Consider the following 24,785-nt stretch of genomic DNA (forward strand, 5'->3'; position numbering starts at 1 on the left):
GCACGGCCCTGGGGGGGAGGGGCTGGCTGGGGGCGCAGTGGGGGTGCTGGGGGCACGGCCCTGGGGGGGAGGGGCGGGCTGGGGGCGCAGTGGGGGTGCTGGGGGCACGGCCCTGGGGGGGAGGGGCCGGGGAGGGCTGGGGGCGCAGTGGGGGTGCTGGGGGCACGGCCCTGGGGGGGCGGGGCGGGCGGGGGGCGCAGTGGGGGTGCTGGGGGCACGGCCCTGGGGGGGAGGGGCAGGCTGGGGGCGGAGTGGGGGTGCTGGGGGCACGGCCCTGGGGGGGAGGGGCAGGCTGGGGGCGCAGTGGGGGTGCTGGGGGCACGGCCCTGGGGGGGAGGGGCGGGCTGGGGGCGGAGTGGGGGTGCTGAAGCTGCCCCACGTGGGCAGAGAGCACATCAGGGTGACTACAAGTCCCCCCAGCATGCACCGGGGCTCCCGACGGCCAGGGGTTGCCGCGTTGCATGCTGGGATCCTGAGCGGGTTGCCATTTCATTGCTGCCCCCACGACGCTGCCTCCGCTGTCATGGCGGAAGCGGCACGTGACTGTCTCTGGGGCCTGCCGTAAATCGCGGGGCTGTCGCAGCGCCCCCTCCCCCCCTTTCCGGCACGGCAGCGCCTCGCCGTGCGGCACTGTGGCGGTTGGGCGGGTCGGTTGGCGCCTTTGTCCTCGCGGCGGAGCTGAGCGGCGGCCTGAGGCGGAGAGCGGGCTCCGGAGCAGCGGTAAGTGCAGCGGGTGGGGAGAGGGGCCGGGCGGCCCCGGGGCCTCCGCTCCCTGCGGGCCTGGGCGGCGGCGCCCCGGGGCCTGGCGAAGGCCGGGCCGCCTCCTCGGGCTTCCGCCTCTCGGGCTGGGGGGCGGCTCGCCAGGCTGCCGCGTGCCAGGGCCGCCGCCCGGGAGCGGCCCAAGCCGGGCTGGGCCTGGTGCCGGAGGATCGGGCCCCGCCCGCTCAGGCGAAAGGTCCGGGCTCGCCGGGGAGCCGCGTCGGGCGGCTCGAGCTCGGCAAGGAGCCGATTCCGAACTTCGCCCAGTGGAGCCTTGTGCGCTCGAGGCGAGGAAGCCAGCGCGGAAGTGCGGGCGCGCGTGTCCCGCGGAGACGGGCCGGAGCCCCGGCCTGCGCCTGGCGAGGAGACGCTGAACTGCCCCCGTCTCCTCTTGCCCTGGAAGATGATCGCGAAGGAGACGTCTTTATAAGCGCATGTGAATATTGGAATAAAAACCTGTATTTAAAAATAAACTTTTGGGGACATGTGTTAATTTTTCTTGGCTTCCTGCACTGCTCATTTCCCCTCTTCCCCCCAGCTGATGTAAAACCGTTCAGTTGTGGTCAAGCTTTTTATACACACCGATTTGGGTAATGTTTCAGGGTCAATATGCTGCATCTTGTAATCAAATGTATTTGCTCCTGAATCCCCTCGTGGACAGGCTTAGTAGCAAATAGGGAAACTTTTTCTAGCAAATAAAAAGCGTCCAATTAATTGCTGTGGAAATTTGTTTTTACTTTAAAAAAGGTTTCTAGTTTTACCTTGGGAGGGGGAAAGACTGCCATATGCAGACTGAATGTGATTAGTATTATGAATTTTTCCTGGAGACGTGGTTTTCAGTCGCTTTAATACAATTGAGTTAGGTGTTTTTCCAATTACGTTAAACTCCTTTCCCATCAATACGTGTCCTTAGCCTGCATTACCTCTGCTCCTCAGAGCTTTGCAAAGCAGCATGAATTTAATACACTTTTGGATGAACAGCAGTGAAAATGTCAAGTTTGTGTCTTACACTGTGCTGCTTGGAAAAGCCATGAGCAGGAGCACAGTCAAAGACACTGGCATTATTCACAGATGAGGAGCAAATTAATGTGGAGCAAATGAAATTTAATGTGGATACATTGGAAAAAATAACCCCAACTATACATACAACATGATGGGGGCTAATTTAGCTACAACGAGTCAGGAAAAAGATCTTGGCATCATCGTGGATAGTTCTCTAAAGATGTCCACGCAGTGCGCAGAGGCGGTCAAAAAAGCAAACAGGATGTTAGGAATCATTAAAAAGGGGATAGAGAATAAGACTGAGAATGTATTATTGTCCTTATATAAATCCATGGTACGCCCACATCTCGAATACTGTGTACAGATGTGGTCTCCTCGCCTCAAAAAAGATATTCTAGCACTAGAAAAGGTTCAGAAAAGAGCAACTAAAATGATTAGGGGTTTAGAGAGGGTCCCATATGAGGAAAGATTAAAGAGGCTAGGACTCTTCAGTTTGGAAAAGAGAAGACTAAGGGGGGACATGATAGAGGTATATAAAATCATGAGTGATGTTGAGAAAGTGGATAAGGAAAAGTTATTTACTTATTCCCATAATACAAGAACTAGGGGTCACCAAATGAAATTAATAGGCAGCAGGTTTAAAACAAATAAAAGGAAGTTCTTCCTCACGCAGCGCACAGTCAACTTGTGGAACTCCTTACCTGAGGAGGTTGTGAAGGCTAGGACTATAACAATGTTTAAAAGGGGACTGGATAAATTCATGGTGGCTAAGTCCATAAATGGCTATTAGCCAGGATGGGTAAGAATGGTGTCCCTAGCCTCTGTTCGTCAGAGGATGGAGATGGATGGCAGGAGAGAGATCACTTGATCATTGCCTGTTAGGTTCACTCCCTCAGGGGCACCTGGCATTGGCCACTGTCGGAAGACAGATACTGGGCTAGATGGACCTTTGGTCTGACCCGGTACGGCCTTTCTTATGTTCTTATGAGGGCACCAAAAAGGGTGTAGGAAGGGATAGACTGTGGCTGTGTCTACCCTAGAGACCTTACAGTGGCACAACTTACAGCGGCGCAGCTGCAGCAATACAGGTCTCCTGTGTAGCCTCTTTATGCGGACGGGAGAGTGTCTCCCACCAACATAGTACTGTTTACACCGGCACTTCTGTCAGTGCAACTTACGTCAGGCAAGGGTCTGCTGTTTTCACATCCCTGAGGGGCATAAGTTTTACTGACAAAAGTGCTAGTGTAGATATAGCCTAACAGAGACCTTCTCCCCAATCCTTGCAACAGCCAGGAGGCTTTGGATAGGCAATCCCTCCCAGTGGTTAATTGGATGGAACTTCAGATTTAAGATCTCTACTAGCTTAAGCCTAATACAAAACGTGGAGCCCCTAGCAAGGTTTGGGGGTGGCACTTCCTTAGCAAATACAGAACTCTTTTCCCACATTTGTGACAGTTAAAAAGATGGTGAAGGATGAGCTGCACTTCTTGCCATGGAATTAGCCTGCCCTGAGGTCACCATCACTATTAGCTAGAGGTAGCCATGAAAGTTATTGTCCTCTAGCCAGTTGGTGTCTAGTAATTTTTTGTAGCTGTGCTTTTACAAACTTGCATATGTTATTTCAGTGATATAGAATATGATGGTATATCCAACTTTCTTCTCTGTCACTAGGCCAGAAAGTACAAACGTGCTTGTGAAATGTTAAACCCTTAGTTTTGTAAACAGATTAGAGAGATTTGCCATTTCTAACATTTACTGCTTTTTGTCTAAAGGCAGGAGCAAAAAAGCGGGGAGAGGAAGGTATGGTGTGTTTACTCATCCCACCAGTAGAACAGAAACAACAGCCGAGTACAGTGCTCTAGGACAGGGTTTCTCAAACAGGGGTTGCCGCTTGTGTAGGGAAAGCCGCTGGCAGGCTGGGCTGGTGTGTTTACTTGCACCGGAGCAGTGATATGCAGCCAGTGGGAGCTGCGATCAGCTGGACCTGCAGACGGGCAGGTAAACACACTGGCCCGGCGGCGATCCCTATTTGAGAAACCCTGCTCTAGGAGAGTGAAATTCTCCCATTCAGCTTTCTTCCCACCTGCTCTTTTCCTTCTCCTTTGGCTTGTCTGACCCAAAGCCATCTGTCTGGAGGAAGAGCTGCTTTTCCTAGGCCAGAATCAAATTCCTGCTATTTACTTTCTGCCAGTACATCATAGACAAGTTTCCACTCTCTAGCAGAGGACTGGGTTCAGTGCATTGCCACTCTGAGATTTATTTTTTTATGCTTTCTTTTCAAGTGACCTGTGCTTGTGCCCCCATCAACACTTGGACTCCTTCCACTAACTACTGAGGGTCTCCTTCCTTAGCCTCCCTTAGTTGGATTATTAGAAGGAAGCTGAATGGGGAAATCATTCGTTTTCCTGAAGCAGTATCCCTGCAGCTGGGACATGACTCTGATGGTCTCAATATTAAGAAACTGACCTTACCCATGTCTTCAACTAAGAGGAGAAGACAGCAGCTGTGAACATTAAATAGTCTCACATTCAAACCCTATACTACCTACTTTTTAAAGTAGAGTTTAACATATGGGACATGCAGATTTCAAAGGTTACCTGCAAAAGGAAAAGTGTCCTTTTTTTGCTTCTTTATGATGCTGAACAGACTTTTTCATCCTAAAGATTTTCTGCATGTTTTTTATATTAGAAATCAAGATCTTTTCCAGCCTGCTTTTGCTGTAGGACTATGGACACCTGGAGATTAGTAGGGTTATGACGTCTCAAGAGATTGAAACTTGGACAGTTGAGTAGGGGGAAAGGATTTTTACTTTGACAATTTAAAACTCTTGTTTTACACCTGTTTGTTTTAAAACTCCTGAAAACAGTTTCAAGAAAAACTCATTAAATATTCACACCACCTACCTCTTCAACTGATGAGTGTCAACACTCAGCTAATCTTCCTGATGTGGTATTTCTGATACTGAAGGTAAATAAACAGCCCTTTCAGGCATTCTTTATATATTATAAAGAAGCAAAAATTGACACAAGCACATCTTTTCCCTTTGCAGTTCACTTTTAAATGTGTAAGTGAAACAAATATTGTTACCAGCTTTTCAAACTTACTATGAACATAGGTGTGAATGACCTTCAGAAAAGGTCCCTTGATATTACAAATTCTGGAGTTGTTTTGTGATGGAGAATGCCACTTTTTTTTTTCTGGCACAATTATATGGCACTAGAAAAACAGTGCAAACCCATTTTATCTTTTAAGGAGTCTAACTTGCTTATCCAGAGGCTAGTCTTAAAAGAAAACTATACTGACTATAATTAAGATTTGTGGTTGCTGAACTAATCAAACTATGACTCATAACTAAGTATAAAAGGATTTTATTGGTGTGTTCACAATTATTTTTCCAAGTAATTTCTTAATTTTCACCCCTCCCACCCCCAAAATAAACTCCCACCCCATTAAAAAACCCCACTCATCAGTCCTGGGGATGAACTCTCCATGTGGGAGATGTTTAATAGAGGGATTTTAACCAACTTCCTATTTTCAGAGACTAATGTTTAGTGTCTTTAAGCCTATTCTGAATTTTTTGCTTTAGGGTTTTACTGATTTTTTTTTTCTTTTCTTTTAACCTAAAGCTTTAAACCCTGCCTATATGTTAGCTGTGATGGTTTCAGTATCTCTTAGAGTGAGCGTTTAAAGCCAGAAGGGACCACCAGATCATGTAGTCTGACCTTCTGTATATCAAAGCCTCCAACACCACCCAGCACCCCCACCAGGCTGGATAAAATTCAACGATTTTATTTGAAAATTTAAAAAAATCAGATTTTTTTTTAATTTAAATTGGATTTTTAAGTTTGATGATTTTTTTCTTTTAAAAATTAAACTTGTTTCAAATGAAATCTGAAATAATACAGTGTTAGGCCTAAACTACTTATACTCTCTTAAAATATTTAAATAAAAAAATAAATATGCTGAATCTATGAGCAGCTATCAAAAACTTGGAGTTAAAAGCTGCTTTTTTATATACCGGGTAAAAAGAGAATCGGGGGGAAACTTAACTTTTGAGGTCAAGGTTTATAAATATGGCACAATAGGTTATACTGTATTAAGGGCTTGTTTTGTTTAATAACATAAATTTTATAGTATCAGACGGGGTAGCCGTGTTAGTCTGGATCTGTAAAAGCAGCAAAGAATCCTGTGGCACCTTATAGACTAACAGACGTTTTGGAGCATGAGCTTTCGTGGGTGAATACTCATGCTCATGCTCCAAAACGGATTCTTTGCTGCTTTTATAAATTTTATATGATGTTTTGTGCGTTTAATTAAATTCCAGTGCAAAAAGTTAATTATCTAGTAAATAAACAATATATCACCATTTTTAACTTACTAAAAAGGTACAATTAAGATTAAGAAAATAATAAGCTTAATAATTGCTTAAATGTCTATTGTTATAGTATACCCACCTAGGTAGCAAGAAGGTATATAGAAGCTAATGTAAAGGTTCTTTTAGTTGTAAATCAACATGTTTTAATGATTATATCAATCAATGCAAGTGCACTTTTCTTTAGAAAATAACTCAAGTACAAATGGAAAAGTTCATTAAAATGGAGCTTTCCACTCGGTGATTTAAATTAATCCACTCTGACCCACATGAAACCCCGAAACCAAAATTAGACCAATGTATCACAGTCCCCAGGAGATGTTGCTGGTATCTTTAGATTTGTCTACAGTAAAGAATGTTTATAAAATTCTACTGTAGATATTACTGGTGGAGATGAATAAGTGGGGAGTCTTTGTACATTGGGGAATTTTTAGACCCAGCTTCAGTAGGAGATGACTTCTTGCTGGGGAAGCGGATTGGGACATAGGAAATGAACCTCAATGTTGGTATGAATGGGAGATCAGATTTTCACTGATTAGATCATTCTACTTTATATATTTTTGGTTAAGTGATTCAATTACTGTCAATTCAAAAGATTTTTTAATTAATTCACTGTGGATTTTTGAAAATCTTTTTTCATTCATGCCAGTGCTGTTATATTTGTCTCATTTTACATTGCTACTGTCAAGATGTCTGTTTCCTGTTTATCTGTTTAATTAGTATTTTTTTACCAATGTACTGAATGCTTAGATGCTGCAGTGATGGGCCCTGTGGAGAAGCTTAAGATAGTTACTCACTAATTAGATTTACTGACTGGATGTTCCTATATAAAATTACTGTTTTCTTTAAATATTCCTTAGTTTGGAATTGAACTGATGAAAACATATCCTTAGAGTGATCAGTCATGGATTTAAAATTAAGAGTTTAGGCTGGTAATTTCCTTTTCAGCGGGACAGAAAGATCAAACCCAACACGACGTAATATACAGTTCTCTGCCAAACTTCCAAATCATCTGTGTAAGGATTTCTCTTGAATGCAGTTTGCTTAAGGCAGACTCTGTTGGCCTCTAGTCTGCAAACATGTTAACTTTAACCTTGTTCCAATGTAATTGTAATTGTCGTGGATGTGAAATGATATGCATGGCCATTTTTCTTTTTTGCGAAGTGTTGCATTTGGAACGAAAACAAAATGGCTCGAGGACGCACGAGCAATAGCATCAAACAGAGCGACTTCACTAACAGCACCAATCCACAGGATTTAGAGAGAAGACTTTTTGTCGGCAATTTGCCCACAGACCACATGACCCGTGAAGAAATGGAAGAAATATTTTCAAAATATGGCAAAATCAGGGGTTAGTATTTTATTTTGTTATGGCTGGGAAATCATAGTCAGAAACTTAATTTTCATGCCACATCTGATGATAATGAAGGGTGACAGTGAAAAAAGTGACCTTTAGTGACATTTTTCTTTATCTGCATTTTCCCTGAAAACTAACTTCTTTTAGTACAACTGAAGCCTAAGGCAAGTTAGAGCTATGGCAGTTTCTCTTTTATCCTTCTGGGTTTGCAGTATGGTACTATACCAAACAAGTCTATACTTTCTAGGGCTCTCGTATTCTCTTAATTGGATCTTGGTCACTTTAGTGCCTTTTTGGTCACTGTCTTGTCAGAAGAAGTTGGGCAGTTATATAGCATTTCATAATCGCCTTAGCGACTTTATTTTCCATTTTTTGTAAATTTTCCTTCGTTTTGGTCCTGGTTAACTTATTTGAGTGTTCCTATTAAGCTTGGCTAGATGTTCTTGGGTAAAGTCCCTTTGCTTGTTCAGCCCTGTGGGGTTTATATAATGGCCTGCATGTGGTAGTACTGTCCCTTAGTTGTAACTGGTCTTGCCCTGCTATTAATTTTTCCAGCCCTCAGCATGTTCCATGGCTATGGGTTCGTGCAGTATGAACGTCTAGAAGACGTCCAGGCCGCTCTGGACGGTGAGAAGGGTCGCCTTTTTAAAGGGTATAGATTAGGTAAGGAAAACTGCTCCATGCTACTCGTTCTGATGCCAGCATGCATTTGGGTAGAAAGAAGGCTTTTTCTTTTAAAGATCTGTGGAAAGATCATTGTGTGAAACCTGCCTTGAATATTAGTCTAAATTTGTATTAGGCACTGTATATTTTTTGAGTTTTGTTCTAGTCTTGTGTGTGGTACAGCAATTACTCTGCTCCCTCTTGATATCTTGATCTTTCTCCAAATTTATTTTTATATTTTAGTATGTAAATAGCAGTATACGCATATGTAAAGCACATCATAACAAGTAGTTGGTGCTAAACCAAAAAATCTCGAGTGTTCACCGGCCCTTACTGAACTTCATTTTTTAAATCCTTTTATTGTATGTTAGACCTCATCTTGATAGATAAAGGGAATTGATCACATAACTAAAAGTTAGTGTGGTTGGTTAGGTGAAAGTGATCATGACTTGATTATGTTTATGTGCAAACAGAATAAATTAATATAAATATGAAGCATTTTGGTATTTTACAAGGATCAGTTTCACAAAGCAGAAAACAATTTAATCAAGTCAACTGGAGAGAAAATTTAAACAGGAAAAATGTGAATTAAAATTGATGAAGGAAGCAAGAGAATACAGGAGAAATCTGTGGCCAGCAGAGTTAAGGACAGTAAGGAGGAGTTTAAGTATATTAGAAATGAAAGGAATCCTGACAGTGGTATTGGCCCATTTCTAAATGGAAATGGTAGAATTGTCAGTTATGCGAAAAAGGCAGTTCAATGTTCAATAAATATTTCTGTCCTGTATTTGGGGGGGAAAGCCAGATGTAATCATATCATACGATAATAAAGAACTACTTTCCATTTTGGCTAGTAGCTGCTGTTTAACATCCTCCTTAAGCTTGGATGCTTTTGGATCAGGGGATATGGATAACTTGCATGGCTGAGGAGCTCTTTGGACCATTAATGTTGATTTTTTTTGATGTCTTGGAAAACTAGGGAGGTTCCAGAAGACTGGAAGAAAGATAATGCTGTGCCAATATTTAAAAAGGGTAATTGGGATGACCAGACTAATTATAAACTTGTCAGCTGAGACTGATCCAGGCAAAATAATGGAACAGTTGATACAACATTTGAATATACCAAATTAAAGGAGGGCAATCCAATTAATGCCAGTCAGCATGAGTTTATGGAAGATAGATCTTGTCAAACTAGTTCCATATTTTTTTATTAGATTACAAGTTTGGTTGGTAAATGCAGTAGTGTTTATGTAATAGACTTCTGAAAGACGTTTGACTTGGTTCTGCACAGCAATTTTAGTAAGAAACTAGAACAATATAAAATCAACATGGGTACACATTAAATGAATTAAAAACTGGGTAATCGATAGGCCTCAAAACATAATTGTAAATGGGGCATGATCGTAGAGTGGATGCGTTTTTTATAGTGGTGTCCCACAGGTATAAGTTCTAGGCCCTATGCTATTTAATATTTATATCAGTGATCTGGAATAAAATATAAAATCATTATTGATAGTTTGTGTCATCTGCAAAAATGTGGGGAGTGGAATAATTGAGGATAGGTCACTGATATGGAATGATCTGGATTGCTTGGTAACCTGGGCACAAGCAAGCAATGTGTTTCAATACAGCCAAATGTAGGGTCTTAGAGGAACAAAGAATTAAGGCTGTATTTACAGGATGGGGGTCTCTATCCTGGGAAGCAATGACTCTGTAAAAGACTTGGGGGGCAATGGATAATCAGATGAACATGAGCTCCCAGCGTGATGCTGTGGCTAAAAAGGGCTAATGCAGTGTTGAGGGAAATATTGTATAGGAGTTAGGTAGTTAATATTATCTCTCTATTCAGCACTGGTGTGACCAGTACTGGAATATTGTGTACAGTTCTGGTGTCCACAATTCAGATGATGGAGAAGGTGTAGAGAAGAGCCAGGAGAATGATGAAAGGCTTGGAAAACATGCCTTTTGGTAAAGCCCAAGGAACACAGTCTAATTAACTTAAAGAGAAGGTCAAGGGGTGGTCACCACAGTCTGTAAATACACCTACATGGGGAACAGAAATTTGATAGAGGGCTCTTCAGTCTAGTAGACAAAGGTATAACAAGATAACAAAGGCTGGAAGATGAAACTAGACAAATTCAGACTAGATATAAGGTGCAAATTTTTAACAGTGAGAGTAATTAACCATTGTGACAACTTACCAAAGGTTGTGGTGGATTCTTCGTCACTGTACATTTTTAAATCAAGATACATTTTAGAAAAACGTGTTATGCTGTAGTGCAACCACAGCTACTGTATTTGAAAGAAGAAATTAAGTCAAGAACATCCTAAGGCCTGTGTTATGCATAAGGTCAGACTAGATGATCACAACAGTTCCTTCTGGCCTTAAAATCTATGAAAATCTTCCAAAACAAAAGATTTTAATTTTTTTCAAAAGGTGTTTTGTAAATGTTAAATATTTAATCTGTAAATGCTGATGGCACCAAATAAAGTTTTCTTGAAAACTGTCCATTTTTCAGAAGAGAAGAATCCTTTAAATGTATGTCCAGTTTGAAGACTTATGAAACCTTAAACTAAGGAAGCCGATAGTGTTGCACTTAAAGGGTTACATCTGGTCCTGCAGTGAAAAGTCAAAATGCAGTGAAATGTACGTTAGATGTACATTAGATGTACATTTTTTGTGTGCTAAAGTCGAATGTCATGAACACATAGGGACCTCTTAGAAGAAACCAAACAGTTTAACCCCATTTTTGCATTGCACTAAAATACTTTTACAGATACACAGAAACTCCTTTAATTGTCTCCCTGATAAATAGATCTGTTCAGAGAATAAATGTCCAGCATATCTAAAGGTAGATATGGTAGAGAGTGGCCACGTTAAATAGACAAAACATCCATCCATTTCTTAACCTAATGCATCTGTCTCAAGTAATATCCTATGAATTTTTATGCCACTTGTTTCTTGGTTACCACTACTTAATGCGCAAATGGTATTTGCCTTTTCATTCACTGTCGAAAGAGAGAACACAGCCTTTCTTGTTTAGAGTAAGAATGAAGATTGAAACTAGCATCTTTGTTTTAATTTTAACTAAAATTCATCATGAAAAGCTTGGGAAATGAAGGTAGATAGTAAAGCCACCAAGTTTCTGCTTACAGAAGTCTACATGCCTTGTTTTTTTCTTTTTGTCTTTTTCCAACTGCAGGAAAATTGAAAGCTATACATTATTTAAATACCTAGTCATTACCGTTAATTACACTGTTAAATCCTCAAACAAGTGGTACATGTAGCATTTAGGTGATTTTCTTTTTTTAAAGGTTCTCATGACTGAGAACAAAACGTCCTAAACCAACCATTACTCTGGAGTGGTTTTGTTCTTGCCCACATTCAGATGATAATCTCATCCTCTGTCTGCTACCATGGATGTTTTCATCATTTCTCTCCAGACTAATATTATCAGCCGTTTTGACTGAACTTGTGTTCTTGAATTGGTTACAGCCTTGTGGCTCCCTAGTTCTCTTGTGTGTTCCACTCAGAACGCTTCAAGGAACATTTTCTGTGCAGTTACTCAGACATTAACAATTTTCAAACGTCTGATCTGTTGCATTTATTTGCATCACATTGACTTGATGGTGTTATGACTGCATGAAGTTCACTTCATGGGGTAGTTTTTACTTCAAGTCCCTTGGATCCTTCTGCCTGAGTGGTGGAGATTATACAATTTGATGTCACAACAGTCCCCTGGAAGTCAATTGAACTTGTTTTTGAGAGCCCTTGGGTTCTTTTCCAGAAGGATAGCAGCATCCTCCATCGAACAGGACTGGCTTTGAATTTTGAGATGAAGTGTACTAGCCAACAGCTTTCCATTCACGAAGGATTGTCTGACTCTTTACTTTTTCTCCTGGAATCCATGGAGCTGCATGCTGTTGGTCCACAGACTACAGGAGAAAGAGGTGTGGTGGTCTCTTTTGGGACAAGGAGTCTGGACATGGGTCTAAACATGATAAAGGGATAGAATTTCATACAAACTGTCCACTTCTTTTAGCTGGAAATCACAGTAATCCATGACCAACCCATTGCATTGTACTATCTTAATTGTAATAAAAATAATTAAAGTGACAATGCCTCTTGGCTGAATGGATTTCCTTGCACCATATGGCTGTCTTTGAACTTTTATTGCTTTAATTTAAAATGTGCTGACGATCTCTTTTTTGTTCCATAGCATTGAACAGATGGGTTGATTATTCTTTTCAGATATTAATAAAGCAGCGGAAAGAAGAAATATGAATAAGGCTTCATCAAGGTCCAGCCCATCACGAAGGTAAAGTACCTGGAAGCAGTGAGTTATACTAGGAAGGTTAGGCTTTAGGGTACAAGCCCTCCTTCCTCTGCTAAATGTCTAGTTTTCTTCCCTCACCACCACCACCCCAACAGAATGGAGACACTCAAGTGAACAGTTAGAATGTGACCATCCCTTCCATATGCGAAGGGCCTCACTGGTTCTAACAGCTCAGGAGGCACAAGGGAAACCTTGTGTTTACTGCTGTGACTACAACTGGATGCTGCATTTTGCAGCATAGGTTGTGTGAAATTTGTTGGGGAAGGACTGCTGTTTGTTCCTGACTCTTAAGTGTCAGGGAAACAAGGCGTCTATAGAGAATATAATGGGTATATAGCATTCGCCATGCTGTGCAACAGAGAATACCAGCACTTTACATCTTCTGATGTCGAAGGCTTCCAGTGCTGACATGAGCCTGGAAAATGATTATGCAGACAACGCACACCACAGGGAGAGAACTTCCCTGGATGCACTACACTTTCTGCATGTGCACTTCTATCATATCAGCATCCTTCTCTGTCCAGTTACATTGGGGATACTGGGCATCTGCCTACTTTTCCCACACATCCCTCCCCCAATAAATAGGCCCAATACGTACAGTCCGTGTGTGTCACTCTTCTTGTGCAGTCACGCAGCAGGTTGAGAAGAGACACAGGAATTAACTACATTGCAGGAGGAGACTCCTGAATAATGTCCATGTTTTACTATGAAGTGTGGGTGAACACTGCAGTTATATTCTGACACAGTATGCATCTTCTCTGGCAATACTGCAGAGCTGTGTACACAGAGAGAAATGTCAATGTTAGTACTGAGAACTGTATGAACACTACATGTAACCAGTCTGAAGCATCCATGTTTCACAGCTACACTGCAAATTGTATCCTGTCTGTGTCAGTAGATATTCCATGTTCCTGTACATACAGCTACAGTGGGCCACAGTTGGCTACTGTTTATGGCTGTGTCCAGTTACAGGGGTGTCCCGGCAGATACGGGGTGTCCCTGTTTATGTGATTGATTGTGGTCGACACTACCTTCAGTTACACTAGAGATCTTGGGCAAGTACATTCCTTCCTGGACCTCACAGAAGGAGTAAGAAGTGTATGGGGTTTCCCATGTAAATCCTGAATGTGTGGGGATACAGAATGCAGACAGATACTGTAAATTTGCTGCATTTATACTGCAGAGCACAAGTGGATTTATAGAGCCCGCTGCCACTTGGCGTTGGGCAACATTGCAGGAGCATGCAAATACAGGCCACTGCCTCTGGGCATTGAGCAATGCTACAGGAGCATGTGAGAGCAGAGGCCAAAATCACTGGGCATCAGGGTACGGGTGATGCTACAGCAGCGTGTGCGAGCACAAGCCAATGCCGCTGGGCATTGGGGTTCAAGCGATGGCACAGGAGCATACGCAAACACAGGCCGATGCCACTGGGCATTGGGGTTCGGGCAATGGCACAGGAGCACATGCAAGCACAAGGCCAATGCCGCTGGGCATTGAGGTTCGGACGACGGCACAGTAGCGCCAGCAGATTTGCGGAGGCTGATGCTATGGGCATCAGGCAACGCCACAGAAGCGCAAGCGAAGGCTGATGCCACAGGAGTGCAAGCAGATTTGCAGAGGCCGATGCCTTGGGCATCAGGTGAGCAGGAGTGTCTGAGCAAGCAGCAGCTGATGCTATATGTGAGTGTTTGCATCACCAAGGGCAAACCGCTTTTGTGCATCCTTGTTCATGATGTCTCACTCCAGATAATGGATGGATATGGCCTATATACCTGTTTAGGTAAACAGAGTGGGAATTAATACCATGTACAATGCAATTACATTGCAGTCTTGGGTGGTTGTATTGTATTCTACCCTATGGCTTACAGCAGGATATGGGATATTTTGTATTCCTGTGTCTGACTGTACTGTAAATTCCAGGTGGATGCAGTGGTATCTGCTCTGGTTTCACTGCAGATTACAGATGAGAATACAGGATGTATTTCCTCTAGTTATACTGCAGAATGAGTGGGGAATACTGTGTGTATCCCTAATCTAGTGTGTGATTACACTGTACGTCGTAGGTGAGGATATGCTTTGTATCCTGTCTGTATAAAGTGTAAAGCAGGAGGGAAAACTGTTTCCCTGATATTGAGGATGATTACACTATAGATCATGTTCAAATATGGTGCATCTTCTCGTATATCACAGGGAGACTGCATCCCTGGTGCCGATACATTCTGATCACTGGAAAAAACTGTATATATTACCTGTGGGTAAAACAATAGTTCATGTTACAGGATACACACTGTATCTGGCTTATAAATAAAGACCACAGGGAATACTGTGTATCCCTTGGATACAGATGGTCAAAGTTATTACATGGAATCCACATAACTTTCTCACTGCTCAGAGAAGAGGGGCATAGGAAAGTAATCATCAGCTGGGTTTGGTAGGTATCCATCAACTTGGTATTGAAGCCTGAACCTCTAGCTGGCTAATCCTGATACTCACTCTCCCACTGATTCCGAAATGAAATTGTCAGCAATGTAGAACTTATGGGAGGGACTTGCCTTCGTCTTGCTGTGAAAGCATGATAGTAATGAATAGCATGTTCTGTACTTCCTTCAGGAACTAGGCTAGTTAGCCAAAGGGAATTTAGCAATTGGAAGTGTTGGTTAAAAATCTCAATAAAATACTTCCTTTCAAGTGTTTCTCTTCTCACAATTGTAAGTGTCCTGCAGATGTTAGCCATCTGAGAGTACATACTGCTCTGCTTGAAGCTCAGCACTTCCATTCCTAAGACGTACTATATGTTTATGGCTTAGAGTGGATTGAAGGCTATGCTAGATCTGGAAAACAGAGCATTATCTGGAAAACAAATTCTGTTTTGGAAAAAAGAAGCATGCAGTCTTTCACCTCTCTTTCTGTGTACTTCTGACTGAAGATGGCATGCTGCTGTACTACAAAAGCCTGAGTGAGAGGAGATATTCAGGTACCATTGGGATATTCAGGATCTGGCTCGGTTAATACTGTCCTAATATGGGGCATCATGCAGTCACACTGATTTCTTTCAGGGAACATCTCATCGTTGTACAGAATCCAGCCATATGGTCTTCATGATCACAACACACATTTTCATAAACGTAACAATATCAATGGAATTGTTTCAGGGATTCTGCTCTCCTTTTTCAATTCAGTGAATTAAAATGGTCCCTTTGACATTTAACTACAGTGTCTAGTGGATGGGAGGACAAGACACCCGGGGTTCTGCGTACCAGTTGTCTGAAAAACAAATGTTTTGCTTGAAAATTCCTCACTGGCTGTGAGGCCTGACATCTTTGAGTGATGGTTTCTTAGCTGCCTGCCTTTGTCTTGCACAAACATCCTGCACTTCTAGTGGTGGTCCAGATAGGGTGTTTTCTGGAGCTTGCTGGGCTGTGCAAGGCATTTGAATAAGAAACCTTTTCAAAATGCCTTGACACAACCCTTTGGACCTGTCTCGCTGCTTTTGTTTCGATGGGGAATAGGAGGGGAGGATTCAGCTGCTGAGCGAAAGGTTTCTGTGGCCACCCCAGGTAAGAGGTCTAGGGCTGACAGTGCTTGTGCTTTTTGTCTAATGGCATTTCCCTGGTACTTTCCTCAGAGAGCCATATGCGTACGGGGATGGCAGAGATGGGAGACGTGATCGCTCCCCTATTCGGGGGAGCCCACGAAGAGAGCCAAGGGATGGTAGAAATGGCCGGGATTCCAGAGACGCTCGAGATATTCGAGGTAGAGATGTACGTGATCCCAGAGATGCTAGAGACCACCGGGACCCCAGAGATCTGCGAGAGCCCCGGGACATCAGGGACCCTAGAGATCTGCGAGAGCCCCGGGACATCAGGGACCCTAGAGACTTACGGGACCCCCGGGACATTCGAGACCTGCGTGACCCACGGGATCCTGTGTATGATCGCTATCGGGATGTGAGGGAGCCACGGGACCCCGTGTACAGGTATTGGAGCGCTAGTGATTTGCTGCCTCTCTTGTGGTGATGGTATTAAATTGGGGCCTGTTGGTCCTCATACAGATTGTGGTAGTTTGGCTGTGTCTGGAGGATAGCCAGGTACGTAGTGTTCACATGCATTACTTGGGGAAAGTTGGGGTTGCATGAGGAGGAGATGATGGTGCCTGGAATTTTCACTTCTGAACATACAACAGGCTGTGAATCACTTACTTTGCAGAAGAGATGATGCTTATGACCGTTACCTTCGCCTGGAAGACTATTACCGGAGGAAAGATGACCCTTATTATGACCGTTACAGAGACCACTTTGACAGAGCCCCTTTAAGTGCAGAAGGTCAGTTTTCTTCTCCTCCCTCCACCGCACCCCCCCCCCAACCCACCCCTCCAATACAAATTTTTTTAACAAGTATAGTAGTATAGGCAGGCTTTCATATTCTACCACTGGAGATGGTGGAAGGTTGCATCCAGCCCTGAAATGAGTAGTGCAGCAGATCCACCTCTGAAACTGGATTGCTATGGGAGTTGGGCAGGCTGGCAGGGATAGCTCAGTGGTTTGAGCATTGACCTGCTAAACCCAGGTTGTGAATTCAATCCTTGAGGGGGCCACTTAGGGATCTGAGGCAAAATCAGTATTTGGTCCTGCTAGCGAAGGCAGGGGGCTGGACTTGATGACCTTTCAGGGTCCCTTCCAGTTCTATGAGATAGGTATAGCTCCATATATTTATTTAACTCTGAGCGGCTAGATTGACATTATTCACTTCCTCCATTTCCATGGCTGGTTTTCTTTCAGAACGTCTGAAACGCGAGGAGCGACACAGGGAGGAGCTATACCGGCAGTACTTTGAGGAAATCAAGAGGCGCTTTGATTCAGAGAGGCCTGTGGACTGTTCTGTGATAGTGGTTAATAAGCAGACAAAGTAAGAAGCTAGTTGCTGTGACCAGTTGTGATCCTCTGAATAGAGGGACGCTATTTGCTTGGAATAAAAATTACCCTGGATTTTTCAGGGCAGTTTTCATTGTAGCTGCTATTCGGGAGAGTAGCTTTTGAGCATTTAAGAGTGTGTTGCAATCAGTTTCTTTACTTCTCTTGACAGCAGATATTCTATTTTTGTTGGGATGGGGAAAACTAAGTATTTTGGTCTTGAAAATCTATTACTCTGGGTTTCCCCCACACACTTCCTGTAACAGCCAGGTACTTCATTGATATAGGGCTACATGAAATGGCCTGTGCTTACTCTTCTCTTCATTATTAATTGAATTACTAATTATTGATTAAAAATTAGCACCATGCCGTAGCAATAAGGGCACACATTAAATGGATTTAAAACTGGCTGACAGATCCCAAAAAGTAAGTGGGTAACCATAATCAAATGGGGCTGTTTCTAGTGGGGGTCTAAAGGGCAGCCGTAGTAGGCCTGATGCTAGTTGACATTTTCATTAATGATCTGGAAGTAAATATAAAATTTCTGCAGATTATGGAAAGATTGGCAGAATGGTAAGTAATGATGGCAGGGCAGTCATGCAGAGCAGTCTGCATCACTTGGTGAGCTGGGGGCACTTAAACAAAATGTGTTTTAATACAGCCAAATGTGAAGCATACACACGGGAACAAAGAATACAGGCCATATCTACAGACTGTATCCCGACTCTGACAAGAGTCTAGGTGTGCTAATGGACAAACAACCCAGCATGAGCTCCTGGTGTGTCTCAGAGCTAGTGCCAACCTTTGGTTGTATAAACGGAAGTAGTGAACCGGGAGGGGGATAGTACCTCTGTGTACAGCATTGGTGGGACTGATGCTGGCTACTGTGTCCAGCTCTGGTGTCCATATCGTGAGAAAGATGTTGGAAAGTTAGAGAGGGCGCAGAAGAGAGTGACAGAAATGATTCGAGGGCTGGAGAAAATGCCTTACAATGAAAGACGTAAAGAGCTGGATCTGTTTAGCTTATCAAAAATGTTTGAGAGGTATCTTGATTACTGAGTATTAAAGGGCTCTTTAATCCAGCAGAGAGAGGCAGAACAAAAGCCAGTGGCTGGAATCTGAAGCCAGACTAATTCAAATTGGAAATAAGGTGCAAATTGTTAATGGGGTGATTAACCGTGGAACAAACTCCCAAGGGAAATGGTGGATTCTCCATCTCTTGGTGTTTTCAAGACTGGATGCCTTTCTGGAAGATGCTTTAGTTGTATACAAGTTCTTGGGCTCAGAACAGGGGGAACTGAGTGAAATTCTCTAGCCTGTGATATACAGGATGTCAGACTAAGATGTTCTAATGGTCCCTCCTGGCCTTAAGATATATGAATCTGAAGGGCTGAGACGGGATTTTAAATCTTGGGTTCTGAAGCATTTGTGTTCTTTTCTATAGCTTGTTGATCAATGGTTCATGCTAACTTAGTTGTGTAGTCATACTTTTAGCTCAAAAGAAGTGACTAAGGGAAGATTTACAAAACCAGCCCTCCAGGCAGGCAGATTCCAGTTCCTCCCTGACCAGTAATTGACCCATACTCCCTATTTTTGGTTGCGCTTAATATGGTTTTTGGTGCATGCAGGCGTCAACAGGCTTCCAGTTCCTGTTGTCCAAAGACACTGAATGTAGCTGGACACGGTATCTGCTCTTCTGGAGGCTGCTGGGCCCTGTGCTCTCTAGGGCTTGTGCACATACAGAAGTTGCATCATCAGTTTAACTTAAATTCAGTTTTGAACAGAGTTAAACTGATGCAAAAAATTAGCCTGGAGGTGATGGAAATTAACACATGAGGGTTTCTGTACATTGCTGGCATATTATAACGTGCACTGCCTTTGCTTTGTGTAGGGAGTATGCCGAGTCAGTGGGGCGGAAGGTGCGGGATCTGGGCATGGTGGTGGATCTGATCTTCCTCAACACAGAAATGTCACTGACTCAAGCCCTGGAGGACGTGGGCAGAGGAGGGTCTCCTTTTGCCATTGTCATCACCCAGCAGCACCAAGTTCACCGCTCCTGCACCGTTAATATCATGTTTGGCACACCACAAGGTACAGAGGCCAGAATGGTCTGCTGGTTCATATCACTCTGAAGTGCTAGAAACACTTCCAATGCTGCCTCAGAGATTCTTCTCTCAAGCAGAAAACCACACAAGACAAAACACTTCCTTGCTGTGACATAAATAGCTATTAATGACCCAATGTCTGTATGAAACAATGTTGAAGTTAACCCAGATTTCCCACTGTGAGGGAAAGAGCAGTTTGGCTCTGTGCTCTGTCTGCAAATCCCAGTATTTCTGGAGTGAAGTTCTGGGCAGCTTTTCTTTAGATGCTGAAGTCCTTCTCTGCAAGTATTATTCAGAGAGTGTGCCAATTCTTAGATCTCTGCCCCCGGTCCATTCACCTTTCTTCTTGTGAGACAGAATGAATGGCCACAGCCTTCTTAAAGGTGCCCCCAAAGGAAACAGTTGGGCTTGTGCTCTGTTTTCTTTTATGATATATCATGTGGCTCAAAAGACTTTGCTTTTTGGTTTTTTTGGGCTGCTTATTGCTCCAGTACTGCTGCTGATCAGAGCTTTGTCTGGATATAGCAGAGTGAAATTCACAAGTGTGGCTTTCCCCACTGTTTCTATTAGAACCTGTGGCAGCAAGGAAGCTGAGAAGAATCACGTGAGTGATATTCTGCTGCTGTTTGGGAAAGCTCTGAGCAGCAGCAGAAGAGAGGCAGGTACTGGGGCTATTCAGGGGAGCTAGGGGCGAAGTAGCAGAGACCGTCCCCTGGTTGTGGTTAGTTGTATTTGTATGTAATGTAAGGAAAAGAGCTGCTTTCTTCCTACCAATAGGGGAGTTTGGAGGAAGATCTTATGTATCAAACACCTAAACAGGCTAATATGAAAGGTGTTACCCCTGGTTGAGAACCACTGCTGCAATTAGTGGTGCTGGAAAATGTTCCAAGCCCAAGCTTGGATACTAAGAGCTGCTCCTGCCTGTTCACTCTGATCTGCTGATCCAGGTCAGCAGAAGGAGCACCTAATACTTGCACCTGCTATCAGTGGGGTCCAAATAGTTAAAGCCTCTCTTTATGCAGAACATCGCAACATGCCCCAAGCTGATGCCATGGTGCTGGTGGCAAGGAATTATGAACGCTACAAGACAGAGACCCGAGAGAAGGAGCGTGAAGAAATAGCCAGACAGGCTGCCAAGATGGCAGATGAAGCAATTCTGCAGGAACGCGAACGCCCACCACCCATAGAGGAAGGTGTCAGAGGGGGCCATCCTCCAGGAATCCAGACTATCTTGAACCTGCTGGCAGACAACCGCTATCTGACTGCTGAAGAGACCGATAAAGTCATCAATTACCTGAGAGACCGGAAGGAACGACTACTTAGAGGAAGTACTGACTCTCTGCAGGGTAAGTTATCTGTCACGTTCACTCTGATGCTGTGTACCTTAACAGGCCTTTGAGGCAGAGATGTCTGTTAGGCCATGTTTATGCTACCAGACTTTGCTGGTTCAGCTGTTGGTTAGGCGGGGGGTGAAGGCGTGATTCCTGAAGGACTGAGCTATGTCAGTAGAAACCTCTAATGTGGGCATAGTTACACTGGCAAAACTGCGCTGTTCCCTGTGTAGCTTGTTTTGCTTGTGGGAGGTGGCTTTAGGACAGTGGCGGAAAGCACAGCTTTGAAGGTACAGCTGCGCCCACATGAGGAATACGTTGCCAGTATGACATGCCAGCTCTCCCTTAGCAGTAGACATAGCCTTAGAGTATTGAGGCTGTTCTGATCATTCAGGGATCTCCCTGGGGCATCAGATTCTCTCTGTGTGATTGCAGGGATACACCAACTGAATAGACTTGTCATGTGAATGGATATGGTTCTGTAAGTGACATGGCCTGTGTTCTGCTTCCATCCCACTCACCCAGAGTAGTTCAGTCCCACCCGTTTAGAGGAAAGGGCAGTAATTGACTTACGTGGCTTAATAACTGTACCCCTCAGAGCTCCTCTAGGATGCCTGGTCAGATGGGCCTGCAGAGAATTCACCCTTTTCTTTTCTCTTTCCAGCTCCATTGTCGAGACAGTCTCTTGGGGCGCCTTCAGGATCGTCTATGACCAGCCAGGCCAGCCTTCCAAGCTCTCAAACTCATCAGAGCACTCAGCCCCTGGCCTCTGCCACCTCTGCTCCAGTGTCCTCCACTAATCCCCAACAGGAGCTGCAGGCAAAAATCCTTAGCCTCTTCAACAGTGGGGCTGCGGCTGCAGCAGCAGCGGCTGCTGTAGCAAACAGCAGCTCTGCAGCTTCCACAGCCGCTTCAGGCGGCACTCAGAACCAAAACTATGCGAATGTAGCCAGCAATCAAGCACGGGCAGTGCAGCTCAGTGCTGCAAGCTTAAACCAGTCTCAGCAGAGAACACAGGTCCCTGGTCCACAGCTTCCTGCCCTCCCAGGCTCCACAAGGAACACAGGCCCAAGACCTGGAGCATCTCAGCCAGCCCAGGTACACTATGGTCAGCACCAAAATCGTCTGCCTACCCCTAGCAACATAGCTGTTCAAAGGCCCGTATCCTCTTCAGGTATCAACTTTGATAACCCCAGTGTGCAGAAAGCCTTGGACACCCTAATCCAGAGTGGCCCTGCGCTCTCCCATCTGGTGAGCCAGACAGTGGCCCAGGGGCGAGCAGGACCCTCAGCCCCGCAACCCATGGGCTCCTACCAGCGACACTATTAACATCTAGCTGCAGAGCCAGTTTCCCTTCCCTTTGCCATTACCATACTCGTAGCTGTTTGAGTCTTTTGTCCTAGACCCAAGGCAAATGCCCTTGAAGATGCATGTCCTCTCCCTCTCTGGGTCCTTTGCTGTCCCTAGGCCACTTCTGCCTTCACAGTGGCTAGAGCACTCACTCCAGTAGGATTGCTGTTGAGTGTGTGGCTAGTGCCCCTCTTCCCCTTGGTTTGGGTTAGCTGTCTTTGGAGGCGAGAGCTCTGCTCCAGGTGACAAAGGAGTTCAGAAGCTTCTGTGAGTAGTTGAATTTTGCCCTCGATGGAAGTTGCTGCTATTCCAGCCCACCTGCATTTCCCACTACAGTAATGTTTGCACAGCATGTTACACCATGCCTGCAGTCTGGAGTCGAGTCTGGAGAGAATTTCACAAGGAGCTTATCAGAACAAAGTGGCTTCTTGAACTGGGTTAGTCTGAGACTGATTCCCCTCCCCCTTACAAGCATCTCAGGGGTGTGAACTCTAGGATGGTTCTGGGTTGGGTGGCTAGTGGTTAGACCTTCCTCGGAGGGTTTGGGTGGGCAGTATTTGTGTGTGGTTTTAAAAAAACAAACCACATGAGCCAGATATGGGGAAACCTCCCTGGTGGTGCTGTAGCAGCTAAACTCATGGAACGTGAGCAAGACTTGACCCCCGGGTAAAGCTGGGCAGTGAGTGCAGTGTGGAACTCCCACAGCAGGGACTAAGACTTCCTGGCTTAGTGAGGCCAGCAAGGATCTGATCGCCATACCCAGGAGTGAGGAGCTTTCCAGCATTTGTTCTGGGTATAGTGGCAAACCCAAACACCAGAACTTCCTACTCAAGCCAGGATAGGGAACTAAAAGGCTCTGTCATTTCTCCTGGACTCAGCAGCCAAATTTACAAGCAGTTTATTACATGTGACACAAGTTTTCGTTTGGTTTGGGGCAGTTGACTACTGTAACTTTCACAGCCCAACCACAGAAACCCTATTCTGCGTGCAGCTCCCCCTCCCAGAATTGGGTACAGCAGGCTCCCTGGTGGGGGGTGGGGTCTCTGCACTCCGCTGGAGCTTTGCAGACTCCATTTTATTGCTGGTTAGGTTGAGTTCTGTCACAGGTTGGGGAGGCAGTGCTGAGAGGGCTCCTATGTTTTTATAAGTTTCCAAACATTTTAGTAGCAGCACTGGATGCTTTTGTGGAAAATCAGGCAGAGATTCCTGAGCCGGTTTTTAACCAGTGATGCGTGGTGTTAGGGCATGTGGCTTCTCTGACTAGATCCTATCTAGTGCCAAAGGGAATGCATCGCCCCTTTAAAGCCTCGGGGGCTTCCTGAGGGAGGGCAGGAAGAAACTGTTTAGAAAACACAGTTCCTGGAGCAGTGACTCTCTGTCCTGAATGGTTTGTGTTCTGGAGCGTTTTTCTTTCTGTGCTGTTAACAAGAGGACATTACTTTTTAATAAAATTGGCAGGAAAAATATGATGTTGCGTGTTTGACACTAACCAGCTTGAGCATTGAATTGAAATAGATCCTTTCCTAGGAGTTGCAAGTCGTCTGTTTCCTCAGGTAACCTGCCTTATGGCTTGCCTGCATGGGGAATTCACAGGGAAGCTAGTGAGAGTGTAGACTGAAAACCACTAGCTATTCCTCCCTTGTTCTCAGGTGGATGCTCTTATTCTGCACTGAATGCCTTTCTGTAATGTAGCTTGATCCACTGTTAGCATGGAATAACAATATCCACACAGGGAGCTGTTCAGCAATCGCTATTCTGGGCACTGGCCAGTGCCAGATGCCAAGGAGAAAGTGTGAAAGCCCTTTCTTGCACCTGACTCTGTAATCCTGTTGCATGGGGCGGGGGAGGTTATCTGCTTGTCTCAGATTCTCCTACTTAGGACTTCAAAGTGCTTTTCCCCATCCTTGTGAACTCCTGAATTCACATTGCCAGTCTGTAGAAACCACTGGTGTGTGCCCACTTCTCAGCAGTGTGGAGGCCCCTAGTGCGCTGCTGGGGAACTGAACATAGGGCATCGGCAGATGTTATCTGTACCTACAGAAAGAGAGGCCCAGAGGTTTTCTCGCTTTCAGTGCTGCCTGTGGAGCACTAACCACACTGCAGTGTGTTCCCCTTGAGCCTGAACTCAGGTCATTGCAGGTGCTACTCACTGTACAAATGTTAATGCTCTTTTTGAGTCATAAGCTGCTAGTCCCAGTTGTATTAAAACCCTGGCCTTTCTCACTTTATTTACTACTGGTTTGGGGCTGACCAGAATTAAATAGGAGTGAGCCCTCTGATTCGCCCCCTCCTCAGACTGACAAAACCAAGTTTTTCCACCTTCTCCGTGGAAGGTAAGTGCATGCAGGTTAGTGCTCTAAAAATGTTAGACTAGATACATTTGTATGCAAGCCTCTCCTCCAGCCCCTTATGCCTCATTCTGTTAGATGCCTTTATCTGGATTTGACCATGTTGAAGGGAAGGTGCCCATGTTGGGTGGTACTGGCATTCATTGCAGCAGGTGAGGGAGAAGAGGGAAGCTAGTGATACCAGTGAGGGTCATTTCAAATGTCCAAAAGTTCCTGCTACCAGCCATGCAGCTGCCAAATGGAAAACTA

The 24,785-nt window shown here is 44.5% G+C and overlaps 1 protein-coding gene across 3 annotated transcripts; it reads left to right on the top strand.

The window, feature by feature from the left end:
* Nucleotides 1-491: 491 nt before the first annotated feature.
* On the top strand, nucleotides 492-23,654 carry NCOA5 (nuclear receptor coactivator 5). Of its 3 annotated transcripts, XM_044986589.1 has the most exons (10): nucleotides 492-720; nucleotides 7,298-7,484; nucleotides 8,046-8,153; nucleotides 12,406-12,472; nucleotides 16,119-16,469; nucleotides 16,699-16,814; nucleotides 17,271-17,397; nucleotides 19,294-19,493; nucleotides 20,530-20,853; nucleotides 21,503-23,654. In XM_044986589.1, the coding sequence occupies exons 2-10, from the start codon at nucleotides 7,322-7,324 to the stop codon at nucleotides 22,165-22,167; spliced, it is 2,121 nt and encodes a 706-aa protein (XP_044842524.1). In that variant the 5' UTR covers nucleotides 492-720; nucleotides 7,298-7,321; the 3' UTR covers nucleotides 22,168-23,654. The 3 variants fall into 3 exon arrangements, with proteins under 3 accessions (XP_044842524.1, XP_044842525.1, XP_044842527.1); XM_044986590.1 differs by lacking the exon at nucleotides 8,046-8,153; XM_044986592.1 differs by lacking the exons at nucleotides 7,298-7,484; nucleotides 8,046-8,153.
* Nucleotides 23,655-24,785: the final 1,131 nt, after the last annotated feature.

Source organism: Mauremys mutica, chromosome 13 (genome assembly GCF_020497125.1).
Source record: "Mauremys mutica isolate MM-2020 ecotype Southern chromosome 13, ASM2049712v1, whole genome shotgun sequence".
Lineage (NCBI taxonomy): Eukaryota > Metazoa > Chordata > Testudines > Geoemydidae > Mauremys > Mauremys mutica.

Bases quoted from the DNA above. Each gene is read 5' to 3' on its own strand.
- NCOA5 (XM_044986589.1), top strand. From the start codon at position 7,322: ATGGCTCGAGGACGCACGAGCAATAGCATCAAACAGAGCGACTTCACT. The intron at 12,473-16,118 runs GTAAAGTACCTG...TACTTTCCTCAG, and splicing joins AGGTCCAGCCCATCACGAAG to AGAGCCATATGCGTACGGGG. The intron at 20,854-21,502 runs GTAAGTTATCTG...TTCTCTTTCCAG, and splicing joins AAGTACTGACTCTCTGCAGG to CTCCATTGTCGAGACAGTCT.